We start from the raw sequence: 22078 nt of genomic DNA, 5'->3' as shown, positions 1-22078 counted from the left end.
ACCTTAACCTTACCGTTAAACTAATACATACCCGTACATTTCCCTCACCATAACCCTAATTTTAACAGTACCCATTACCCTAACACTTATCCTTACCTAACCCTAACCCTTACTCTAACCCTTACCCTGACCTGTACCCTTACACTTACCCTTACCCTTACACTTACCCTAACCCTTTCCCTTACCATTACCGATACCCTTACACTTACCCTTACCCTTATCCTTACCATTACCCTTACCCTTAACCTAACCCTTATCCTAACACCCTTACCCTAATCCTACACCTTTCTGCTACACTTACCCTTAGCCTAAATCTAAACCTTACACTTACCCTTACCCTTACCCTCACCCTTACCATTACCCATACCCTTATTCTTACCCTTACCCTAAACCTTACCCTTCCTTTTACCGTTATCATTAACCTTAACCTTACCCTATCCCTTACAATTATCCTTGTCCATACAACTTACCCTTACCCTAACACTTACCCTTAACCTAACTCTAAACCTAAACCTTACCTGAAACCTTACCCTGACCCTTACATTAACCCTAACCCTTATCCTAAACCTTACACTTCCTCTTAACATTAACCTTACCCTTAACCTTAACCTAATCCTTACCCTTACGTTTCCCTCACCATAAGCCTAAAATTTACCCTAACCATTACCCTAACACCCTTACCCTAACCCTTACTCTAACCCTTACAATGACCCGTACCCTTACACATACACTTACACGTACTCTTACCCTAACACTTACCCTTATCATAAACCTTAAACTTTCTGCTACACTTACCATTAGCCTAAATCTAAATCTTACACTTACCCTTACCTGAACCGAATACTTACCCTTACGTTTCCCTCAACCTATCCCTAAAATTAACCCTAACCATTATTCTAACCCTTACCCTGACCCATACCCTTACACTCACCCTTACCCTTACATTACCATAACTCTTACCCATACCATAACCCATACCCTAACACATATTTGTACCCTTAACCTTACCGTTACCCTTACCCTTACCCTTACCCTTACCCTTACTCTATCCGTTACCCTTACGCTTACCCTTAACATAAACATTACCATTAATCTTACCCTTACGCTAACCCTTACCCTATCCCTTACACTTTTCCTTATCCATACCCTTAACCTTACCCCAACCCTTACCCTTAAGCTGAACCTAACCCTAAACCTTACCCCAAACCTTTCCCTGAACCTTACATTAACCCTAACCCTTACACTTACTCTTAACCTTAACCTTACCCTTAACCTTAAGCTAGTACTTAACCTTACATTTTTCTCACCCTAATCCTAAAATTAACCCTAACCATTACCCTAACGCTTAACTGTTACACTTACCCTTATTCTATCCGTTACCCTTACGCTTTCTTTTAACATAAACCTTACCCTTGACCTCACCCTTACCATAAGCCATACAACAACACTTACATGTACACTTACGCTTACACTTATCCTAGCAATTACTCGTACAATTACCCTTACCCTTAACCTAAGCCGAAACCTTAAACCTTACAGTAAACCTTACCCTTTCTGCTACACTTACCCTTAGCCTAAATCTAAACCTTACACTTACCCTTACTGTAACCCTCACCCTTATCATTACCAATACCCTTACTCTTACCCTTACCCTAACCCTTACTCTAACCCTTACAATTACCCGTACTTTTACACATACCCTTACACTTACCCTTACTCTTAAACTTACACTAACCCTTACCCTTAACTAAATCTAACCCTTACACTAAACATCATCCTTACCCTTACCATTATCCCTTCTCTTACCCTTATCCTAAACGTTTCCCAAACCCTTACCCTTACATTAAACCTAACCCTTACCATAACTCTTAACCTTATCCTTAAACTTAACCTAATACTTACCCTTACGTTTCCCTCACCCTAAACCTAAAATTAGCCTAACCATTACCCTAACACTTACCCTTACTCTAACCCTTACCCTGAACTGTACCCTTACACTTCCACTTACCCACTTAAGTGTAAGACTTAGGATAACGTTAACCTTAAGGGTGACCCTTTAGCTTATCCTTAATGTTTATGGTTAGGTTAAGGGTAAGGGTAATGGTTTGGTAAGGGTAAGGTTAAGGGTAATTGTACGAGTAATTGCTAGGGTAAGTGTAAGCGTAACTGTACATGTAAGTGTTGTTGTAGGGCTTATGGTAAGGGTAAGGTTTATGTTAAGGGTAAGCATAAGGGTAATAGATAGAGTAAAAGTAAGGGTAAGGTTAAGGGTAACGGTAAGGTTAAGGGTACAAATATGGGTTAGGGTATGGGTTATGGTATGGGTAAGAATTAGGGTAAGTATAAGGGTAAGGGTAAGTGTAAGGGTACAGGTCAGGGTAAGGGTTAGAGTAAGGGTTAGGGTTAGGGTTAGGGTTAGGGTTAGGGTAAGGTTAAGTGTTAGGGTAATGGTTAGGGTTAGTTTTAGGGTTAAAGTCAGGAAAACGTATGCGTAAGTATTAGGTGAATGTTAAGGGTAAGGTTAAGGTTAAGAGTAAGTGTAAGTTTTAGGGTAAGGGTTAGGGTTAATGTAAGGGTCAGGGTAAGGGCTGGGGTAAGGTTTAGGGTAAGGGTTAGGTTAAGGGTAAGGATTAGGGTAAGGGTAAGGGTATGGATAAGGATAAGTGTAAGTGTTAGGGTAAGGGTAATGTTAAAGGTAACAGTAAGTGTAAGGAGAAGGGTTAGGGTAAGGGTAAGAGGAAGAGGAAGGGGAAGGGGAAGTCTAAGGGTCCGGGTCAGGGTAAAAGTTAGAGTAAGGGTTAGGGTTCGGTAAGGATAAGTGTTAGGGTAATGGTTACGGTTAATTTTAGGGTTATGGTGAGGGAAACGTAAGGGTATGTATTAGTTTAAGGGTAAGGTTAAAGTTAAGATTAAGTGTAAGGTTTAGGTTAAGGGTTAGGGTTAGAGTAAGGGTTAGGGTTAGGATTAGGGTAAGGGTTAGGGTTAATGTAAGGGTCAGGGTAAGGGTTGGGGTTAGGTTTAGGTTAAGGGTAAAAGTAAGTATAATGGTAAGGGTAAGAGTGAAGGTTAGGGTAATGGTTAGATTTAGGTAAGGGTGAGGGTTAGGCTAAGGGTAAGTGTAAGGTTTGGATTTAGGCGAAGGCTAAGTGTAGCAGAAAGGGTAAGGTTTACGGTAAGGGTAAGTGTTAGGATAAGGGTAAGGTTTAGGGTTAGGTTAAGGGTAAGGGATAGGGTAAGGGATAGGGTAAGGGATAGGGATAGGTTAAGGTAAGGGTAAGGGTTAGGGTAACGGTAAGGGTAAGGGTACGGGTGGAAGTATGTGTTAGAGTATGGGTTATGGTAAGGGTAAGGGTTAGGGTAAGAGTAAGTGTAAGGGTATGTGTAAGTGTACAGGTCACTGTAAGTGTTAGAGTAAGGGTTATGTTAGGGGTAACTGTTAGGGTAATGGTTAGGGTTAATTTTAGGGTTAGTGTGAGGAAAACATAAAGGTAAGTATTAGGTTAAGGTTAAGAGCAAGTGTAAGGGTCCTGGAAAGGGTTCAGGTAAGGTTTAGGGTTAGAGTTAGGTTAGGGTTAAGTGTTAGGAAAAGGGTAAGTTGTATGTATAAGAATAAGTGTAAGAGTAAGGGTATTGGTAATGATAAGGGTGAGGGTTAAGGATAAGGTATAAGGATAAGGGTATTTTAATTTTTTCATTCAATTAATTTTAAATTAAAATTTTTTAATTTAATTAATTAATATTTTAATTGTACGAGTAATTGCTAGGGTAAGTTTAAGCTTAAGTGTACATTTAAGTGTGGTTGTATGGCTTATTGTAAGGGTAAGGTTAAGTGTTAGCGTAATGGTTATGGTTAATTATAGGGTTAGGGTGAGAAAAAGGTAAGATTAAGTATTAGCTAAAGGTTAAGGGTAAGGTTAATGTTAAGAGTAAGTGTAAGGTTTAGGGTAAGGGTTAGGGTTAATGTAAGGGTCAGGGTAAGGGTTGGGGTAAGGTTTAGGGTAAGGGTTAGGTTAAGGATAAGTGTTAGGGTAAGGGTAAGGTTAATGGTAACCGTAAGTGTAAAGGTAAGGGTTACGGTAAGGGTAAGAATAAGGGTATGGGTAATGGTAAGGGTGAGGGTTAGGCTAAGGGTAAGTGTAAGGTTTAGATTTAGGCTAAGGGTAAGTGTAGCAGAAAGGGTAAGGTTTACGGTAAGGTTTAAGGTTTAGGGTTAGGTTAAGGGTAAGGGTAAGGGTAAGGGTACGGGTCAGGGTAAGGGTTAGAGTAAGGGTTTGAGTAAGGGTAAGGGTTAGGATAAGTGTAAGGGTGCAAGCAAGGATTAGGGCAAGAGTAAGTGTAAGGGTAATAGAAAGGGTTAGGGTAAGTGTAAGGGTAAGGGAAAGTGTTAGGATATGTTTTAGGGGAAGCAGAAGGGTAAGGGTTAGGTTAAGTGTAAGGGGAAGGGGAAGGTAAGGGGAAGGGTTGGAGTAAGGATTAGGGTAAGGGTAAGGTTATGGTTAAAGGAAAGAGTAAGGGTAAGGAAAAAGTAAAGGTAAGGATTTGGGTAATGGTAAGGGTGAGAAGGGTTAGGGTAAGGGTTACGGTAAGGGTTAGGTAACGCAGTGTACAACCTGGGACGTCACACGCAGAGCTGCCTCTGGCAAGGTGAGTGAGGAACAGATGTAGCAGTTGTTGTGTTGTAGGTCTCACTGTTCCTCTAAGCATCCCCTCTTTGTCTTTTAGAGGTGTTGTAGCTGTTTGAAGAGGGTAGATTGAAGCATCTGCCTCGGGGGCTGGTAAGCGGCAGAGGTAAGGGAGCAGATGAGAGTAACTTACCTAGTTGTGCTGTGTCTTTGGATGCTGCATCGGCCTATGCTTTTCTTTTTCTTTCACAGGTGTCTCGCACAGGCTCAAAGGAGCAAACTGCACTCTGAAGAGCTGTGTAAGAAGAGGGGCTGGTCATGAGCTGGGTTGGAGCAGAACGACCAAGTAGCACAAGGTGACTATGAAAGGTGTCCGTCTTGCTTTGCAGGTGCCGTGGCAGGCTCTCCACAGAAGTGGATAAGGATATGAGATAAGGCCAGAGAGCGACAAGGAGCGGCACGTGCAGGGATGGTTTTGAAGCGCTGCGGTGGCTTCCTCTTCTGTTCATCAAGTGCCACAGGCAAGGTGGGTTGTAACATCAGTCGTTATATTTGCATGAAAGCAGTTCACTTGAATGCCACAGTGCATCTGAGTAGGGTGTTCTAGCAGAACAAGCTTGTCTGGCACAGCGGTGCCTGATGGCAGTGTGTTTCCTCAGGTGAAGAGGTGCCTGAAGCCCCATCCTATCTAGCCTGCACACAATTATCTGAGAATGAAAGCTGCTTTCCAGTAATTCAGAAAGCCAAGTTACGTCTCAGCCTTGAGCATCTCGGGCTTTTGGGCCTGTCTGTAACATTTGGCACCAGCACTAATACTTTTTTTGGCATATGTTTAGCGTTTGGGGCCTGTGTCTGGGATTTGGGCCCTGTCTCGAACCACTGGGGCTTTGTCCTGGGTTTTGGAGCCTGCCTCTAGAGTTCAGGGCCTGTGATTAGGCTTTTGGGGTCTGTGTCTGGGGGCCGGTATCTGGGGGCAAGGGGGGAGCTGCTTGTAGACCCTTGGGGCCAGCACTGAGGGGGTTGGGAGCTGACTCTACACCTTTGGGGCCTGCTTCTGGGGGGGGGAGGGTTGAGACCAGCATCTGGGGGAGGGGTGGGAGCTCTTTGTATTCCTTTGGAGCTTGTGTCGCCGGGGGGGGGGGGGGGGGGGGGGGGGTGGCGGAGAAGGGGAGGGTTGGTTGGGAGCTGCTTGTACACTGTTGGAACCTGGGTTGAGGGAGGAGGTTTGGAGCTGCTTTTACACCTTTGGGCCTGGCATCGGGGGTAGGGGGTTGGGTGCTGGTTGTAGGGGCCTGTGTTTGGGGGGGGGGCTTGGGACCTGCGTCTGGGGGAGGGGTGGAGCTGCTTGTACACCTTTGGGGCCTGCATCTGTGGGGGGTCAGGGCCTGTGTCTAGCGGGCTGGGAACTGCTTGTACAATGTAGGAATCTGTTTCTGCAGGGTGGCTGGGAGCTGTTTGTACAACTTTGGGGCCAGCATCTGGGGGTGGCTGGGAGCTGCCTGTACACTGTAGGGTCCTGTGTTTGTGGGGGGCTTGGGGGCCTCCCTCGGGGGGAGGAGGGGAGGGTTGGGAGCTGCTTGTATAGGGTAGGGGGCCTGCCTGGCAGGGGTTGGGAGCTGCTTGTAGAATTTGGGGCCCTGTGTCTGGGGGGGGGTTGGGGCCTGTGTCTCAGGGGTGTTGGGAACTGGTTGTACACCTTTGGGTCCTGTCTCTGGGGGGGAGCTACTTGTACACTTTTGGGGTCTGTATTTGAGGGGGGTTGGGAGCTGCTTGTGTACTTTTGGGCCCAGGTTTAGGGGGGTTGGGAGTTACTCATGCATTCTAGGTGCCTCCCTTTTGAGAAGGGTTGGGGCCTGCATCTGTGGGTGGTTGGGAGCTGCTTGTACACTATAGGGGCCATGGTCTTGGAGGGGGGTCTGGGCTGTTTATACACCTTTGTGGCCTGTGTTGGGGGGGGGGGGGGGGGGCTGTGCCTGGGGAAGTTGGGAGGTGTTTGTTCACTCTAGGAGCCTCCATTTGGGGGTCTTTGGGGCCTCCCTTTGAGGGGGAGGGAGTTGGGAGTTGGTTGTACACCTCCGCATCCCATGTCTTGTGGGGGGTGGGGGGAGTGGGACCGGTCTCTGAAGGGGCGGGTTGTGAGCTGCTTGTACACCTGTGTCGGGGGGAGGGTAGGGGGGTTGGCGCGGGTCGGGCCCGGGTCTTGGGCCAGTGTCTGGGTGGAGTCCAGTTCTTGGGAGGGGGTGGTGGGGTAGGAGCTGCTTGTGGGCAGTTGGGGTCTGCATCTGGGTGTGGTTGGTGCCTGCTTCTGTTGGCAGTTTGGGGCCTGCTTGTAGACTTGTGCAGCCTGGGTTTGGGGGCTTTTCTGTAACGTTTGGGGTCTGCATTTTTGCTTTGGGATGCATCTTGAGCTTTTGAGGCCTAGCAGTAGCATTTGGGGCCTGCATCTGGGGCTTTTCTGTAGCATTTTGGTTGCGTATTTGTGATTTGGGGCCTGTATCGCAGGTTTTGCCTTTTTTGTAGTTTCCATCTTTGTGTGTGTGTGTTTCGTTGTTGGTTGTCTGGGGTTAGGGGCAGTTTGGGGTTTGGATTAAGGTCAGTGTCATTAGCGTTAGGGGGTTGATAATAAGGGTTAGGGTTGTGGTTAGAGTTGTTAGGTTTAAGGGGAATAAGGACTTCAGGGTAAGGGGATCAAGGTTGTGGGAATAAAAATGTTGTTTTTGCGCAGTTATATCCTGTAGAAGGAAGGAAGGTGGTATTGAGATATGCTTGCAGTGATAAGACAGCTTAACAGTGTGAAAAGAGTTCATCTGATTCGTGTCAATATGGACCAATGCTAGGGCCGCATGATATGATGAAAAAAGGAAAAAGTAAATTAAAAATGGTCCAGTATTGTGTGACAGAATGGCCAAAGGAGCCTTTAAGACTACATGTCTTTTGGCCTGTTTTTGGATCCTTCGAAGACTGGATTTGCCAGGCCTTAAATATCCATGTTAATTCAAAGGAACCTTTTAGCCAGGAAGAAAGTGATTATGCAGGATTATGGATCAGGAGGACTTCACGTCCTTTTCCAGCCTCAATATTTACACTAAAAGCAGGTAAGAAATTTGAAGAACAAGAAGAACATGAAAAAGGAAAAGAAGATAAACGTGAGCCGTTGGATAAGCTACCACCTCCATATCCTAACAATCCACCCCCGGCGGCTCCCCCTCCGGTGGCTGTGGTATCGCCACCAGTACCACCGTTGCCCCAGCTTCCACCACCAACAGCACCAGAATTAGACCGACCTCCGGCCGCATGCAGGAGAAGTAGGACAGACGTATCTGAGAGGGCTTCTCTATATCCCTTAAGGGAGGTAACTGGTGTATAACTGGTGCGCGTCTTGGTGGAGCAGAGACTCCCGGCGTACCCAGCACTGTTTGCTTACCTCTATTCATTCAGTGAATTGTAAACTTTGATTGTAATCCTATTTGGGACTTTTATTTATTATAACAGACAACCTTGTAAAACGCAGACAACCAGAATCCTTACAGCAATTAGGTGGAAATCACGGCGTAAGAAACATTACCACCTCAAAGAGTAAAAACCTCAAAAGAAATGTGACTTGTAACAGGCCAGCAGCTGTGTATTTTCTGTGAAGCACCAGCTAGATTATGAACCTTGAATAGCACAGTTAAAGGGGAAACAGGGGAGGGTCCCGGTCCTCGGCAGAAAAAAAAAGTGTATAAACTGTGTATGGAATTAGTAGGCACCCTCCTGCTTGTGGGACACCCGCCATTGTAATCTCGAATAATAATGCTACTGTACTGAGATCCTCGACTCAGCCTATGCTATTTGCTACAGATTGATTCAGGGTTTTAAGGTTTCAGGGATTGGGCACTAGGGTTGGGTTTCAGGGTAAGGGGTTTCAGGGTTTATGTTTAGGATTTTAAGGTTTTTAGGGTTGGAGTTTTAACGGTTAGGGTTTTAAGGATTTGGGGGTTAGGGTTTTAAGGGTTTCAGGGTTAGCGTGTTAGGGTATTAGAGTTTTTTGGGTTGTAGTGTTGATATGTTTTTTAGGGTTAGAGTCTTAAGGTTTTATTTTTGGTCAGTTATTTACGGTTAGGGTTTTAAGATCTTTTCTTTTTTTTTTTTTTTTTTTCAGGTTAGGTTCTCCAGGTCCAGGGTTTTGAGTATCCTAATTTTGGGGGTTTGGATTTTGAGCATCTTAATTTTGGGGGTTAGGCTTTTGTGTGCCCTAATTTTTTGGGATAGGCTTTCAAGCATCCTAAGTAGTTGGGTTAGGGTTTTGAGCATCTTAATATTTTGGGTCTGGGTAATGAGCATCCTCAGTTTTCAGGATAGGGTTTTGAGCATCTTAATGTTTCCAGGATAGGGTTTGGAGCGTCCTAAGTTTTTGGGATAGGTCTTTGAGCTTCCTAATGTTTTCCGGATAGGGTTTGGAGCATCTTAATGTTTTGGGTTTGGGTTTTGACCGTCTGAATGTTTTTGGGTTAGGGCTTGGAGCATCCTAATGTTTTTGGGTTAGGGCTTTGAGCGTCCTGTTTTCAGGATAGGCTTTGGAGCGTCCTAGTGTTTTCAGGATAGGGTTTTGAGCGTCCAAAGTTCTTGGGTTTGGGTTTTGAGCTTCCAAAGTGTTATAAATTGCCCCCTTAATTAATTTTCAGAGAGCATTGTATTAATCATAGAAAGGAATTTATTGAGTAAGCAAACATCAAGCAAAACAGCACTGGGCAGCCGGGGAGTCTCAGCTCCGCCAACGGCACGCACCTCACCCCCGCCAAGGTCCCTTTTTATATCTTGCTAATTCCGGGATTACGCAGCACATCCTGGTATATTCTGCGACTGCGCGCACTGTTGCGCGCAAAAGAATTTTTAAGAATTTAAATCTCTTTAAAAAGAAAATTAAGCAAAAGAATTTTCATAGTGTCTAGGCAAGCATTATGCAGCTCCTTACTTCAGCAGGGAGCTTTCGCAACTCCCGCTCCTCAAACAGAACTCCTTGCTTTTATAATACAAAAGACAATGAACAAACATTTATGGTGTATTACCCTAAGTTTTTGGGTTAGGGTTTTTTGCGTCTTAATGTTTTGGGGTTAGGGTTTGGAGCGCCCTAAATTTTTGGGCTAGGGCTTTGAGCATTCCTAACGTTTTGGGTTGGGTTTGGGTTTTGAGCATCCCAACATTTTGGGATAGGGGTTTTAGGTATAGGTCTTCAGGGGTTTAGTGTGGTAAATAGTTTGGGTTAGGTCTGTAGGGGTTTTGAGGTTTTTTGGATGTTAGGGCTTGAGGCTTTTTTTGTAAGGGCGGTGAGGGTTCCAGTGAGTGCTGGTAAATGCAGTTCTCGAGCACTCGGCCTGTGATTGGCCATGCTGGCTGTCCGGGGAATGCTGGTAGGTGTAGTTTTCCGGCACTGGGAGGCCATGTTGTGTGCCCAGAGCATGCCGGGAGATGTAGTTCTCGGGACTCCGGACTTCCGGGAGGCCATGTTGCGTACCCATGGTATGCCGGGAAATGTAGTTGTCGGATTCGGGACTTCCGGGAGGCCATGTTGAATGCCCAGAGCATACCGGGAGATGTAGTTCTCGGGAACTAGGGTTAGGGTTAGGGGCTAGGGCTGGGGCTAGAGTTAGGGTTTCGGGTGAGGGTTGGGGTTGGGGGTTATTGTTAGGGTTAGTGGTTTAGGGTTAGGCTTAGAGGGTTATGGTTAGGGATAGGTTAGGGGTAGGTTTAGAGGGTTAGGGTAAGGGTTAGGGGTTGGGACTGTGGTTAGGGTTAGGGTAAGGGTTAGGGTGAGAGTATTAGGGTTAGGGTTCGGGTTCAGATTAGGGTAAGGGTAAGGGTTAGGGCAAAGGTAAGTGTTAGGGTAAGGCTAAGGGTAAGGCTTAGGGTGAGGATAAGGTTTAGGGAAAGGGTTAGGTTTAGGGTAAGAATAAGGGTAAGCTAATGGTTAGGATAAGGGTAAGGGTTACGGTAAAGGTTTTCATTTGTTAAAGCTGAAACACAGTATGCAATCTGGGACGTCACAGCCGGAGCTGCCTATGGCAAGGTGAGAGAGGAAAAGATGGAGCAGATGTTCTACTCCTATTTTTTTCTTTATACGTAAATAAAAGTTTGAGCTAATTCCAGTTGGAAGAGTTCCAATTACTTGCTTGGTCATAATGTCTTTTAATATTGAAAGCTGCAGCAAAAGCATGGGGATTTTTGCTTCTAGAAACACCCTAGTTCTCTTGTCTGCACTATGCATGCTTTTGAGCTAAAACTGATTAAAAAATAAAAAGAAAAATCACACACACAAAAAAAAGAAAAAAAAAAACACACCACAGCTGCTGCTGCTCTCTTCCTACTTCCTTGTGCTTTGCCCCTACCCTTCCCAGGTGATTGGGTTTGGGTGCTAGGCGAAGCCAAATGGTATATGAGTCCCAGACATCCCCTCAGAGAGCTCATTCTGCTTGGGCTGCTCTTTGGGGTGTTTGTTTTTCCTTCGGTCAGTTGCAGGCTTCTTCAGGTGGATGAGAGTTTATGGACTGATGCGTTTCCAAGTAGCGAGGGGTACGCACATCTTTTTGAGGTAACAGCTAGTAGGATCTGTTAGAATAAACTGATGTAGTACTTGGTGCCTTTATTGCATGCAGTTCTTTATCAGGTGAGTAACTGTTGCTAGTAACTGAAGTCAATGTTACTTGGTGTGTTTGCTATGCAGTGCCTGTGTGGACTATTGAACGAGACACAGCTTTCTGACATCTGGCCAGCAACTACTAAATAAGGGGAGGGGAGAAGCTGAAGAACGACCAAAGGACAAAGCCTGGGAGGAAGACTACGAGCCTTCAGTACGAGCGGCCCCCAGAGGGACCACCGGAGACTGATAACGCCTGCACCAGTGGGAGGGTTTGGATTCTGGGAACTAATTAGAATAACCCTGCCTTTTGTAGAAGTAGTAATGAATATGTATTATCCTAGCAGCATAAAAACCAGCCGCCTGATGTAACTTGTGTGCGTCTTGGTGGAGCAGAGACTCCTGGCGCACCCAGCGCTGCTTGCTTACCTCTATTCCTTTAATAAATCATAAACATTAATTGTAAGCCTATTTGTGACTCGGTCATTTATTACAAGTGGTACCTCCCGATGGGTGGCAGCTGTCGGGATAGCTCGGGATGCTGAGGCGTGGTGCTGCAAGGAGGTTGGTGGTCGGTGGCGCCCTGGGGCAGGCCGAATTGGGAGGGGGCGAGGCGGCGGGTGGTCGGTGGCTTCTGTGGAAAAGGCGCTTGTATGGGGGGCTGCGCGTTCAGAGGAACCTTGACAGGCTGCAGATAGGGGCAGGCAGGAACCTTTTGAAGTTCAGGAGAGGGAAATGCCAAGCCCTACCCCTAGGGAGAAACACCTCTGTTTACCAGCACTGGCTAGCTCGATACTGAATAAGCATTTCTTCATGGAAGGGGTGCTTTGATATTAGAACAGGCTGCCCGGGGAAGTGGTGAGACCCGATCCTTAAAAGTATTGACGAGACATGTGCACATAGCCCGGGAGTCCGTCCTCCGGCAGGGCGGGAGCTGGCTCTTCCGAGCCCCTGTGCTCCGGTCTTGTGCGACGCGTTTGCAAGCAGCACCGGGTGCCGGGTCCGACATCGGACGGTTTGGGGACGGCGATTCCGGGGCCGTCGGCTAGCGGGGGCCGGCTATCTCGTGTCCCGGGGATCCGAATTCAGGGGGCATGGGGGCCGGCCGTGCAGTGAAGCGGGGGGCTGGCGTCCGCCGGCTTCCCAGAGAGCGGGCTTTCGGTGCCGTGCGGTTCGGTGGCCGGCCGTCCCGAAACCCTGGGCACCGGTCTTGTGCTAGACTCAGCGGGGTCCGGGGCCGAACTCGGCTTCTCGGGGCCGGCGGTCCCGGTGTCCAGGTGTCCCGCCTCGGGCGGCGCGGGGCCGGCTGTCCCTAGCAGCTGGGCTCCCAAGAGCTTCTGGGCTCCCAAGCGTCGCCCAAGACCGGATCCCAGAGAATCGGGACGGCCGGCCACACCGCTGCGACTAGCACAAGCGTCTCCCGACAACGGAGCCCAGGGGCTTGCGAGGGTCAGATTCCGCGCCCCGGGATAGAGAAACGGGGAGCGCAGGTCGGCCGGCCGCAGCTTCGCACGGGACCGAACCCCCTGTCTCCGGGACGGCCAGACCCCGAGCCGGCAGACAGCAGCCTCCCGCTTCACGGCACAGTCGGCCCCCAACCCGCCTGAGTTCTGATCGCCGGGACAGGGGACAGCCGGCCGCGCCGCCCGAGGCCGGACACCTGGAGCCCGGGACCGCCGTCCCTGACAAAGCCAAAGTCGGACCCGGACCCCGGTGCGGCTAGCACACGCGTCGCCCAGGACCGCAGCCTAGGACCTCGGGACGGTCGCATCCCGCGCCTCCGGCAGGAGCTACCCGGGAGGGCAGGACGGCCTGCCGCAGCTCCGCAAGAGACCGAACCTGCTGGATTCCGGGACGGCCAGAGCCCGAGCCGGTGGGCAGCAGCCTCCCGCTTCACGGCTCGGCAGTGAAGCTCACGGTTCGTCGCCCGACTTCGGACCCACGGGACAGCCGGCACCCGCGCCGCCGGAGGCCGGACACACGGGCCTCGGGATCGCCGTCCCCGAACCGCACGAAGTCACACACGGTCTCCGGTGCGTCCAGCACACGCATCGCAAATACCGGAGCCCAGATTATAGGCTCAGCCAGCCCCGCGCCGCCCGAGGTCGGACCGGGAACCCGTGTATTGGTGCAGCAGTGCCAGACATGCTAGAACTCCAGTACAAACTAGAGTCAAAGGCAGCCAAGTGGAATGCTACTATCGATACTGTTAATGCATTTTTCTCTATCCGTCTAGCAGCAGCATGCAGGCCACAATTTGCTTTCACTTGGAGGGGCATTCAGTATACTTGGAATCTACTGCCCCGCGTGGAAACACAGCCCTGACATCTGCCATGGACTGATCCAGACGACACTGGAACAGGGGAACGCTCCTGAACACCTGCAGTATATCGATGATATTATCATATGGGGTAACACAGCAGAAGAAGTTTTTGGGAAAGGGAAGAAAACAATTCAAATTCTCCTGAAAGCTGGATTTTCCATTAAACAGAATAAGGTCAAGGGACCTGCACAGGAAATCCAGTTCTTGGGGTAAAATGTCAGGATGGACGTCGCCACATTCCGACGGATGTGATCAACAAAATAACAGTTCTGTCTCCGCCAACCAGCAAAAAAGAAACAGAAGCGTTCCTAGGTCTTGTGGGATTTTGGAGAATGCATGTGCCAGGCTATAGTCAACTTGTGAGTCCTCTATATTGAGTGACTCGAAAGAGGAACTGACCATTGAGGCCATCACACAGGTTACCCATCAGTGTGAGAGCTGTGCTGCAATCAAACGAGCCATGAGGGTAAAGTCTCCCTGGAATAGGGGGAGATGGCTTGGATTTCGATATGGTGAGGTCTGGCAGATTGACTACATCGGACCACTTCCACTAACCCGCCAAGGCAAACGGTACATACTCACCATGGAAGAAGCAACTACTGGGTGGCTGGAAACATATCCAGTAAACCTTGCCACGGCCCGAAACACTATCTTGGGCCTGGAAAGACAAGTGCTGTGGCGACATGGTCCACCAGAAAGAATTGAGTCCGACAATGGGTGTCACTTCCGAAACAATTTGATCACTTTCTGGGCCAAGAGATGGGTGTATCTGGGCCATTGAATGGGTGTATCACATCCCTTATCACCCACAAGCCTCTGGGAAGGTTGAGAGGTACAATGGACTGTTAAAAACTATGCTGCGAGCATTGGGTGCTGAGACATGGAAACATTGGGATATAAATCTACCAGAGGCCACTTGGCTAGTTAACAACAGGGGGTCTGAAAGCCGTGCTGGTCCTGCTGAAACAAAACCCCTACACACTGTGGGAGAAGCTAAAGTCCCTGTAGTGCATGTGGGGAAGTGGATGGGCAAGGCGGTGTGGGTTGCCCCTGCCATGGGAAAAGGCAAACCCACTCATGAGATTGTCTTTGCCCAAGGTCCAGGGTATACCTGGTGTGTGATGCAGAAAGATGGGGCTATCAAGTGTGTGCCTCAAGGAGATTTAACACTGGGAGAAAATTAATCTGTCATCCAAGTTATGTGTTGTAGGAGGACAGTGCAGAACCAATGAAAGATCAACTTTGCAAGGAACCAGGCAAGTGCAACAGTGATGTGAGCTAAGCTGGTGCTGGTGTCAAGAAAACCAACTTCGGCTGCCCTGAGTGACCACTTTGACAGATGATGGTGAAACCATCAACAGTTTTTATGAGCATTTTGGGAAAAGACCTATAAAATAAAGAGAAGTACAGACATAAAAATGCTTCAATGGACAGAAAACTGTGGTGATGAGACCATCTGTATATCAAACTGTACCTGATTGTGACACAAATGTTATGGAATAAGGGGTGGAAGTTGTGTTGGGTCTGTCTGAGCTGGAGTCACCTTTTCCCTGCAGCAGCCCGCACAGTGCTGTACTCTGCACTCGTAGCTGGAACAACACTGAAATCACTCCAGTGTTGTGTCTATTGCTGCATAGTGCTGGCACAGCATCAGGACTCCTTCCAAGTCCCCAAGAGCCAGGCACGGGTGCCGGCTGTCCCGTGTCCCGTGGGTCCGAACTAGGGCTGCGTGGGGTCCGGCCATCACGCTTCCCAGGGCTCCGGTCTTTGGCGACGCATTTTCAACCGCACCGGGTTGCCGGTACGACCTCGGACGGCTCTGGAGCTGTCTGTCCCTAGAACCTGTGCTCCGGTCTTGGGCGAGGCGTGTGCCAGAGGCAGCGAGGTCCGGAGCCGACTTCTAGCGCTTTGAGGACAGTGATCCCCCCGGGGCACGGGATTCTGTCCTCCGGTAGCGCGGGTGCCAGTTGTCCCGTGTTCCGGGGGTCCGAACTCGGGCTGCGTGAGGCACGACCATTCCGCGGCCCTGGGCGCCGTTCTTGGGCGACGCATGTGCCAAGCGCACCGGGTTCCCGGTCCGACCTCGGGCGGCGCGGGGCTGGCTGAGCCTATAATCTGGGCTCCGGTATTTGCGATGCGTGTGCTGGACGCACCGGAGACCGTGTGTGACTTCGTGCGGTTCGGGGACGGCGATCCCGAGGCCCGTGTGTCCGGCCTCCGGCGGCGCGGGTGCCGGCTGTCCCGTGGGTCCGAAGTCGGGCGACGAACCGTGAGCTTCACTGCCGAGCCGTGAAGCGGGAGGCTGCTGCCCACCGGCTCGGGCTCTGGCCGTCCCGGAATCCAGCAGGTTCGGTCTCTTGCGGAGCTGCGGCAGGCCGTCCTGCCCTCCCGGGTAGCTCCTGCCGGAGGCGCGGGATGCGACCGTCCCGAGGTCCTAGGCTGCGGTCCTGGGCGACGCGTGTGCTAGCCGCACCGGGGTCCGGGTCCGACTTTGGCTTTGTCAGGGACGGCGGTCCCGGGCTCCAGGTGTCCGGCCTCGGGCGGCGCGGCCGGCTGTCCCCTGTCCCGGCGATCAGAACTCAGGCGGGTTGGGGGCCGACTGTGCCGTGAAGCGGGAGGCTGCTGTCTGCCGGCTCGGGGTCTGGCCGTCCCGGAGACAGGGGGTTCGGTCCCGTGCGAAGCTGCGGCCGGCCGACCTGCGCTCCCCGTTTCTCTATCCCGGGGCGCGGAATCTGACCCTCGCAAGCCCCTGGGCTCCGTTGTCGGGAGACGCTTGTGCTAGTCGCAGCGGTGTGGCCGGCCGTCCCGATTCTCTGGGATCCGGTCTTGGGCGACGCTTGGGAGCCCAGAAGCTCTTGGGAGCCCAGCTGCTAGGGACAGCCGGCCCCGCGCCGCCCGAGGCGGGACACCTGGACACCGGGACCGCCGGCCCCGAGAAGCCGAGTTCGGCCCCGGACCCCGCTGAGTCTAGCACAAGACCGGTGCCCAGGGTTTCGGGACGGCCGGCCACCGAACCGCACGGCACCGAAAGCCCGCTCTCTGGGAAGCCGGCGGACGCCAGCCCCCCGCTTCACTGCACGGCCGGCCCCCATGCCCCCTGAATTCGGATCCCCGGGACACGAGATAGCCGGCCCCCGCTAGCCGACGGCCCCGGAATCGCCGTCCCCAAACCGTCCGATGTCGGACCCGGCACCCGGTGCTGCTTGCAAACGCGTCGCACAAGACCGGAGCACAGGGGCTCGGAAGAGCCAGCTCCCGCCCTGCCGGAGGACGGACTCCCGGGCTATGTGCACATGTCTCGTCAATACTTTTAAGGATCGGGTCTCTTACCACTTCCCCGGGCAGCCTGTTCTAATAGCAAAGCACCCCTTCCATGAAGAAATGCTTATTCAGTATCGAGCTAGCCAGTGCTGGTAAACAGAGGTGTTTCTCCCTAGGGGTAGGGCTTGGCATTTCCCTCTCCTGAACTTCAAAAGGTTCCTGCCTGCCCCTATCTGCAGCCTGTCAAGGTTCCTCTGAACGCGCAGCCCCCCATACAAGCGCCTTTTCCACAGAAGCCACCGACCACCCGCCGCCTCGCCCCCTCCCAATTCGGCCTGCCCCAGGGCGCCACCGACCACCAACCTCCTTGCAGCACCACGCCTCAGCATCCCGAGCTATCCCGACAGCTGCCACCCATCGGGAGGTACCACTTGTAATAAATGACCGAGTCACAAATAGGCTTACAATTAATGTTTATGATTTATTAAAGGAATAGAGGTAAGCAAGCAGCGCTGGGTGCGCCAGGAGTCTCTGCTCCACCAAGACGCACACAAGTTACATCAGGCGGCTGGTTTTTATGCTGCTAGGATAATACATATTCATTACTACTTCTACAAAAGGCAGGGTTATTCTAATTAGTTCCCAGAATCCAAACCCTCCCACTGGTGCAGGCGTTATCAGTCTCCGGTGGTCCCTCTGGGGGCCGCTCGTACTGAAGGCTCGTAGTCTTCCTCCCAGGCTTTGTCCTTTGGTCGTTCTTCAGCTTCTCCCCTCCCCTTATTTAGTAGTTGCTGGCCAGATGTCAGAAAGCTGTGTCTCGTTCAATAGTCCACACAGGCACTGCATAGCAAACACACCAAGTAACATTGACTTCAGTTACTAGCAACAGTTACTCACCTGATAAAGAACTGCATGCAATAAAGGCACCAAGTACTACATCAGTTTATTCTAACAGATCCTACTAGCTGTTACCTCAAAAAGATGTGCGTACCCCTCGCTACTTGGAAACGCATCAGTCCATAAACTCTCATCCACCTGAAGAAGCCTGCAACTGACCGAAGGAAAAACAAACACCCCAAAGAGCAGCCCAAGCAGAATGAGCTCTCTGAGGGGATGTCTGGGACTCATATACCATTTGGCTTCGCCTAGCACCCAAACCCAATCACCTGGGAAGGGTAGGGGCAAAGCACAAGGAAGTAGGAAGAGAGCAGCAGCAGCTGTGGTGTGTTTTTTTTTTTCTTTTTTTTGTGTGTGTGATTTTTCTTTTTATTTTTTAATCAGTTTTAGCTCAAAAGCATGCATAGTGCAGACAAGAGAACTAGGGTGTTTCTAGAAGCAAAAATCCCCATGCTTTTGCTGCAGCTTTCAATATTAAAAGACATTATGACCAAGCAAGTAATTGGAACTCTTCCAACTGGAATTAGCTCAAACTTTTATTTACGTATAAAGAAAAAAATAGGAGTAGAACATCTGCTCCATCTTTTCCTCTCTCACCTTGCCATAGGCAGCTCCGGCTGTGACGTCCCAGATTGCATACTGTGTTTCAGCTTTAACAAATGAAAACCTTTACCGTAACCCTTACCCTTATCCTAACCATTAGCTTACCCTTATTCTTACCCTAAACCTAACCCTTTCCCTAAACCTTATCCTCACCCTAAGCCTTACCCTTAGCCTTACCCTAACACTTACCTTTGCCCTAACCCTTACCCTTACCCTAATCTGAACCCGAACCCTAACCCTAATACTCTCACCCTAACCCTTACCCTAACCCTAACCACAGTCCCAACCCCTAACCCTTACCCTAACCCTCTAAACCTACCCCTAACCTATCCCTAACCATAACCCTCTAAGCCTAACCCTAAACCACTAACCCTAACAATAACCCCCAACCCCAACCCTCACCCGAAACCCTAACTCTAGCCCCAGCCCTAGCCCCTAACCCTAACCCTAGTTCCCGAGAACTACATCTCCCGGTATGCTCTGGGCATTCAACATGGCCTCCCGGAAGTCCCGAATCCGACAACTACATTTCCCGGCATACCATGGGTACGCAACATGGCCTCCCGGAAGTCCGGAGTCCCGAGAACTACATCTCCCGGCATGCTCTGGGCACACAACATGGTCTCCCAGTGCCGGAAAACTACACCTACCAGCATTCCCCGCACAGCCAGCATGGCCAATCACAGGCCGAGTGCTCGAGAACTGCATTTACCAGCACTCACTGGAACCCTCACCGCCCTTACAAAAAAAGCCTCAAGCCCGACCATCCAAAAAACCTCAAAACCCCTACAGACCTAACCCAAACTATTTACCACACTAAACCCCTGAAGACCTATACCTAAAACCCCTATCCCAAAATGTTGGGATGCTCAAAACCCAAACCCAACCCAAAACGTTAGGAATGCTCAAAGCCCTAGCCCAAAAATTTAGGGCGCTCCAAACCCTAACCCCAAAACATTAAGACGCAAAAAACCCTAACCCAAAAACTTAGGGTAATACACCATAAATGTTTGTTCATTGTCTTTTGTATTATAAAAGCAAGGAGTTCTGTTTGAGGAGCGGGAGTTGCGAAAGCTCCCTGCTGAAGTAAGGAGCTGCATAATGCTTGCCTAGACACTATGAAAATTCTTTTGCTTAATTTTCTTTTTAAAGAGATTTAAATTCTTAAAAATTCTTTTGCGCGCAACAGTGCGCGCAGTCGCAGAATATACCAGGATGTGCTGCGTAATCCCGGAATTAGCAAGATATAAAAAGGGACCTTGGCGGGGGTGAGGTGCGTGCCGTTGGCGGAGCTGAGACTCCCCGGCTGCCCAGTGCTGTTTTGCTTGATGTTTGCTTACTCAATAAATTCCTTTCTATGATTAATACAATGCTCTCTGAAAATTAATTAAGGGGGCAATTTATAACACTTTTGGAAGCTCAAAACCCAAACCCAAAATCTTTGGACGCTCAAAACCCTATCCCAAAAACACGTAGGACGCTCCCAAAACCCTGTCCCAAAAACAGGACGCTCAAAGCCCTTACCCAAAAACATTAGGATGCTCCAAGCCCTAACCCAAAAACATTCAGACGGTCAAAACCCAAACCCAAAACATTAAGATGCTCCAAACCCTATCCGGAAAACATTAGGAAGCTCAAAGACCTATCCCAAAAACTTAGGACGCTCCAAACCCTGATCCTGGAAACATTAAGATGCTCAAAACCCTATCCTGAAAACTGAGGATGCTCATTACCCAGACCCAAAATATTAAGATGCTCAAAACCCTAACCCAACTACTTTAGGATGCTTGAAAGCCTATCCCAAAAAATTAGGGCACACAACAAGCCTAACCCCCAAAATTAAGATGCTCAAAATCCAAACCCCCCAAAATTAGGATACTCAAAACCCTGGACCTGGAGAACCTAACCTGAAAAAAAAAAAAAAAAAAAAAGAAAAGATCTTAAAACCCTAACCGTAAATAAACTGACCAAAAATAAAACCTTAAGACTCTAACCCTAAAAAACATATCAAACACTACAACCCAAAAAACTCTAATACCCTAACACGCTAACCCTGAAACCCTTAAAACCCTAACCCCCAAATCCTTAAAACCCTAACCGTTAAAACTCCAACCCTAAAAACCTTAAAATCCTAAACATAACCCTGAAACCCCTTACCCTGAAACCCAACCCTAGTGCCCAATCCCTGAAACCTTAAAACCCTGAATCAATCTGTAGCAAATAGCATAGGCTGAGTCGAGGATCTCAGTACAGTAGCATTATTATTCGAGATTACAATGGCGGGTGTCCCACAAGCAGGAGGGTGCCTACTAATTCCATACACAGTTTATACACTTTTTTTTTCTGCCGAGGACCGGGACCCTCCCCTGTTTCCCCTTTAACTGTGCTATTCAAGGTTCATAATCTAGCTGGTGCTTCACAGAAAATACACAGCTGCTGGCCTGTTACAAGTCACATTTCTTTTGAGGTTTTTACTCTTTGAGGTGGTAATGTGTCTTACGCCGTGATTTCCACCTAATTGCTGTAAGGATTCTGGTTGTCTGCGTTTTACAAGGTTGTCTGTTATAATAAATAAAAGTCCCAAATAGGATTACAATCAAAGTTTACAATTCACTGAATGAATAGAGGTAAGCAAACAGTGCTGGGTACGCCGGGAGTCTCTGCTCCACCAAGACGCGCACCAGTTATACACCAGTTACCTCCCTTAAGGGATATAGAGAAGCCCTCTCAGATACGTCTGTCCTACTTCTCCTGCATGCGGCCGGAGGTCGGTCTAATTCTGGTGCTGTTGGTGGTGGAAGCTGGGGCAACGGTGGTACTGGTGGCGATACCACAGCCACCGGAGGGGGAGCCGCCGGGGGTGGATTGTTAGGATATGGAGGGTGGTAGCTTATCCAACGGCTCACGTTTATCTTTCTTCTTTTTCTTTTTCATGTTCTTCTTGTTCTTCAAATTTCTTACCTGCTTTTAGTGTAAATATTGAGGCTGGAAAAGGACCTGAAGTCCTCCTGATCCATAATCCTGCATAATCACTTTCTTCCTGGCTAAAAGGTTCCTTTGAATTAACATGGATATTTAAGGCCTGGCAAATCCAGTCTTCGAAGGATCCAAAAACAGGCCAAAAGACATGTAGTCTTAAAGGCTCCTTTGGCCATTCTGTCACACAATACTGGACCATTTTTAATTTACTTTTTCCATTTCTGGGGTCCCTATCATTCCAATTTCTAATCGTTATTCCTAATGGACTTTCTGGTGGTATGACTGGTAATTTGCTCCCTTTCTTCTGGTCTCTGGTCTTCGATTTTGTCTGACCCATCTAGGAATTTTACTATGGCAATTCCCACAGCCCTTGGTTACCTTAGTAAGAGTGTCTTGCAGGGGGTCGAGGACCTATCACACACCCACAAATCCTATAGGAATCCCTTCGGTCCTTCACCGGCCAAGTCCCTCGTGGGAGATTGGAACCGCGGTTAGAAGACCTTCACAATCGCTTCGGAACTAAGTTCCATCTCAGTCACACTCTTACACACACAGGAAACCAAACCCCACCCAACCGAACGGTATACGCTTTAAATGCTTACGACTCCGTCATCTTCGTTTGGATCTTCACACACACAATTACGGGCAAAATATAGTGCTGCAGCTGGCAAGGGAGCTGAAAAAAAGAATCAGAAACTTTGCTTACCTTTATTCAGGTTCAAGATGCCATTAGTTCCGACCTGACTCAAACAGCAGCCACCAAATGGTGGGGGTGCCTCT

General features: G+C 49.3%; 1 protein-coding gene across 1 annotated transcript in view; it reads right to left on the bottom strand.

The window, feature by feature from the left end:
- The window catches only part of LOC311212597 (very low-density lipoprotein receptor-like), a gene marked incomplete at both ends in the record, with an annotated part of 136683 nt that extends 123396 nt beyond the window's left edge, over nt 1-13287 (bottom strand). Inside the window, one exon of the mRNA XM_084292092.1 lies at nt 13244-13287. Within this exon, the coding sequence (XP_084148218.1) occupies nt 13244-13287 (44 nt within the window). The remainder of the gene's footprint in view (nt 1-13243) is intronic.
- Between the last annotated feature and the right edge of the window lie 8791 nt (nt 13288-22078).

This window comes from Netta rufina, assembly GCF_964035555.1.
Source record: "Netta rufina genome assembly, chromosome: 9".
Classification (NCBI taxonomy): Eukaryota; Metazoa; Chordata; class Aves; order Anseriformes; family Anatidae; genus Netta; species Netta rufina.
This window is presented reverse-complemented; position numbering and strand designations above follow the sequence as displayed.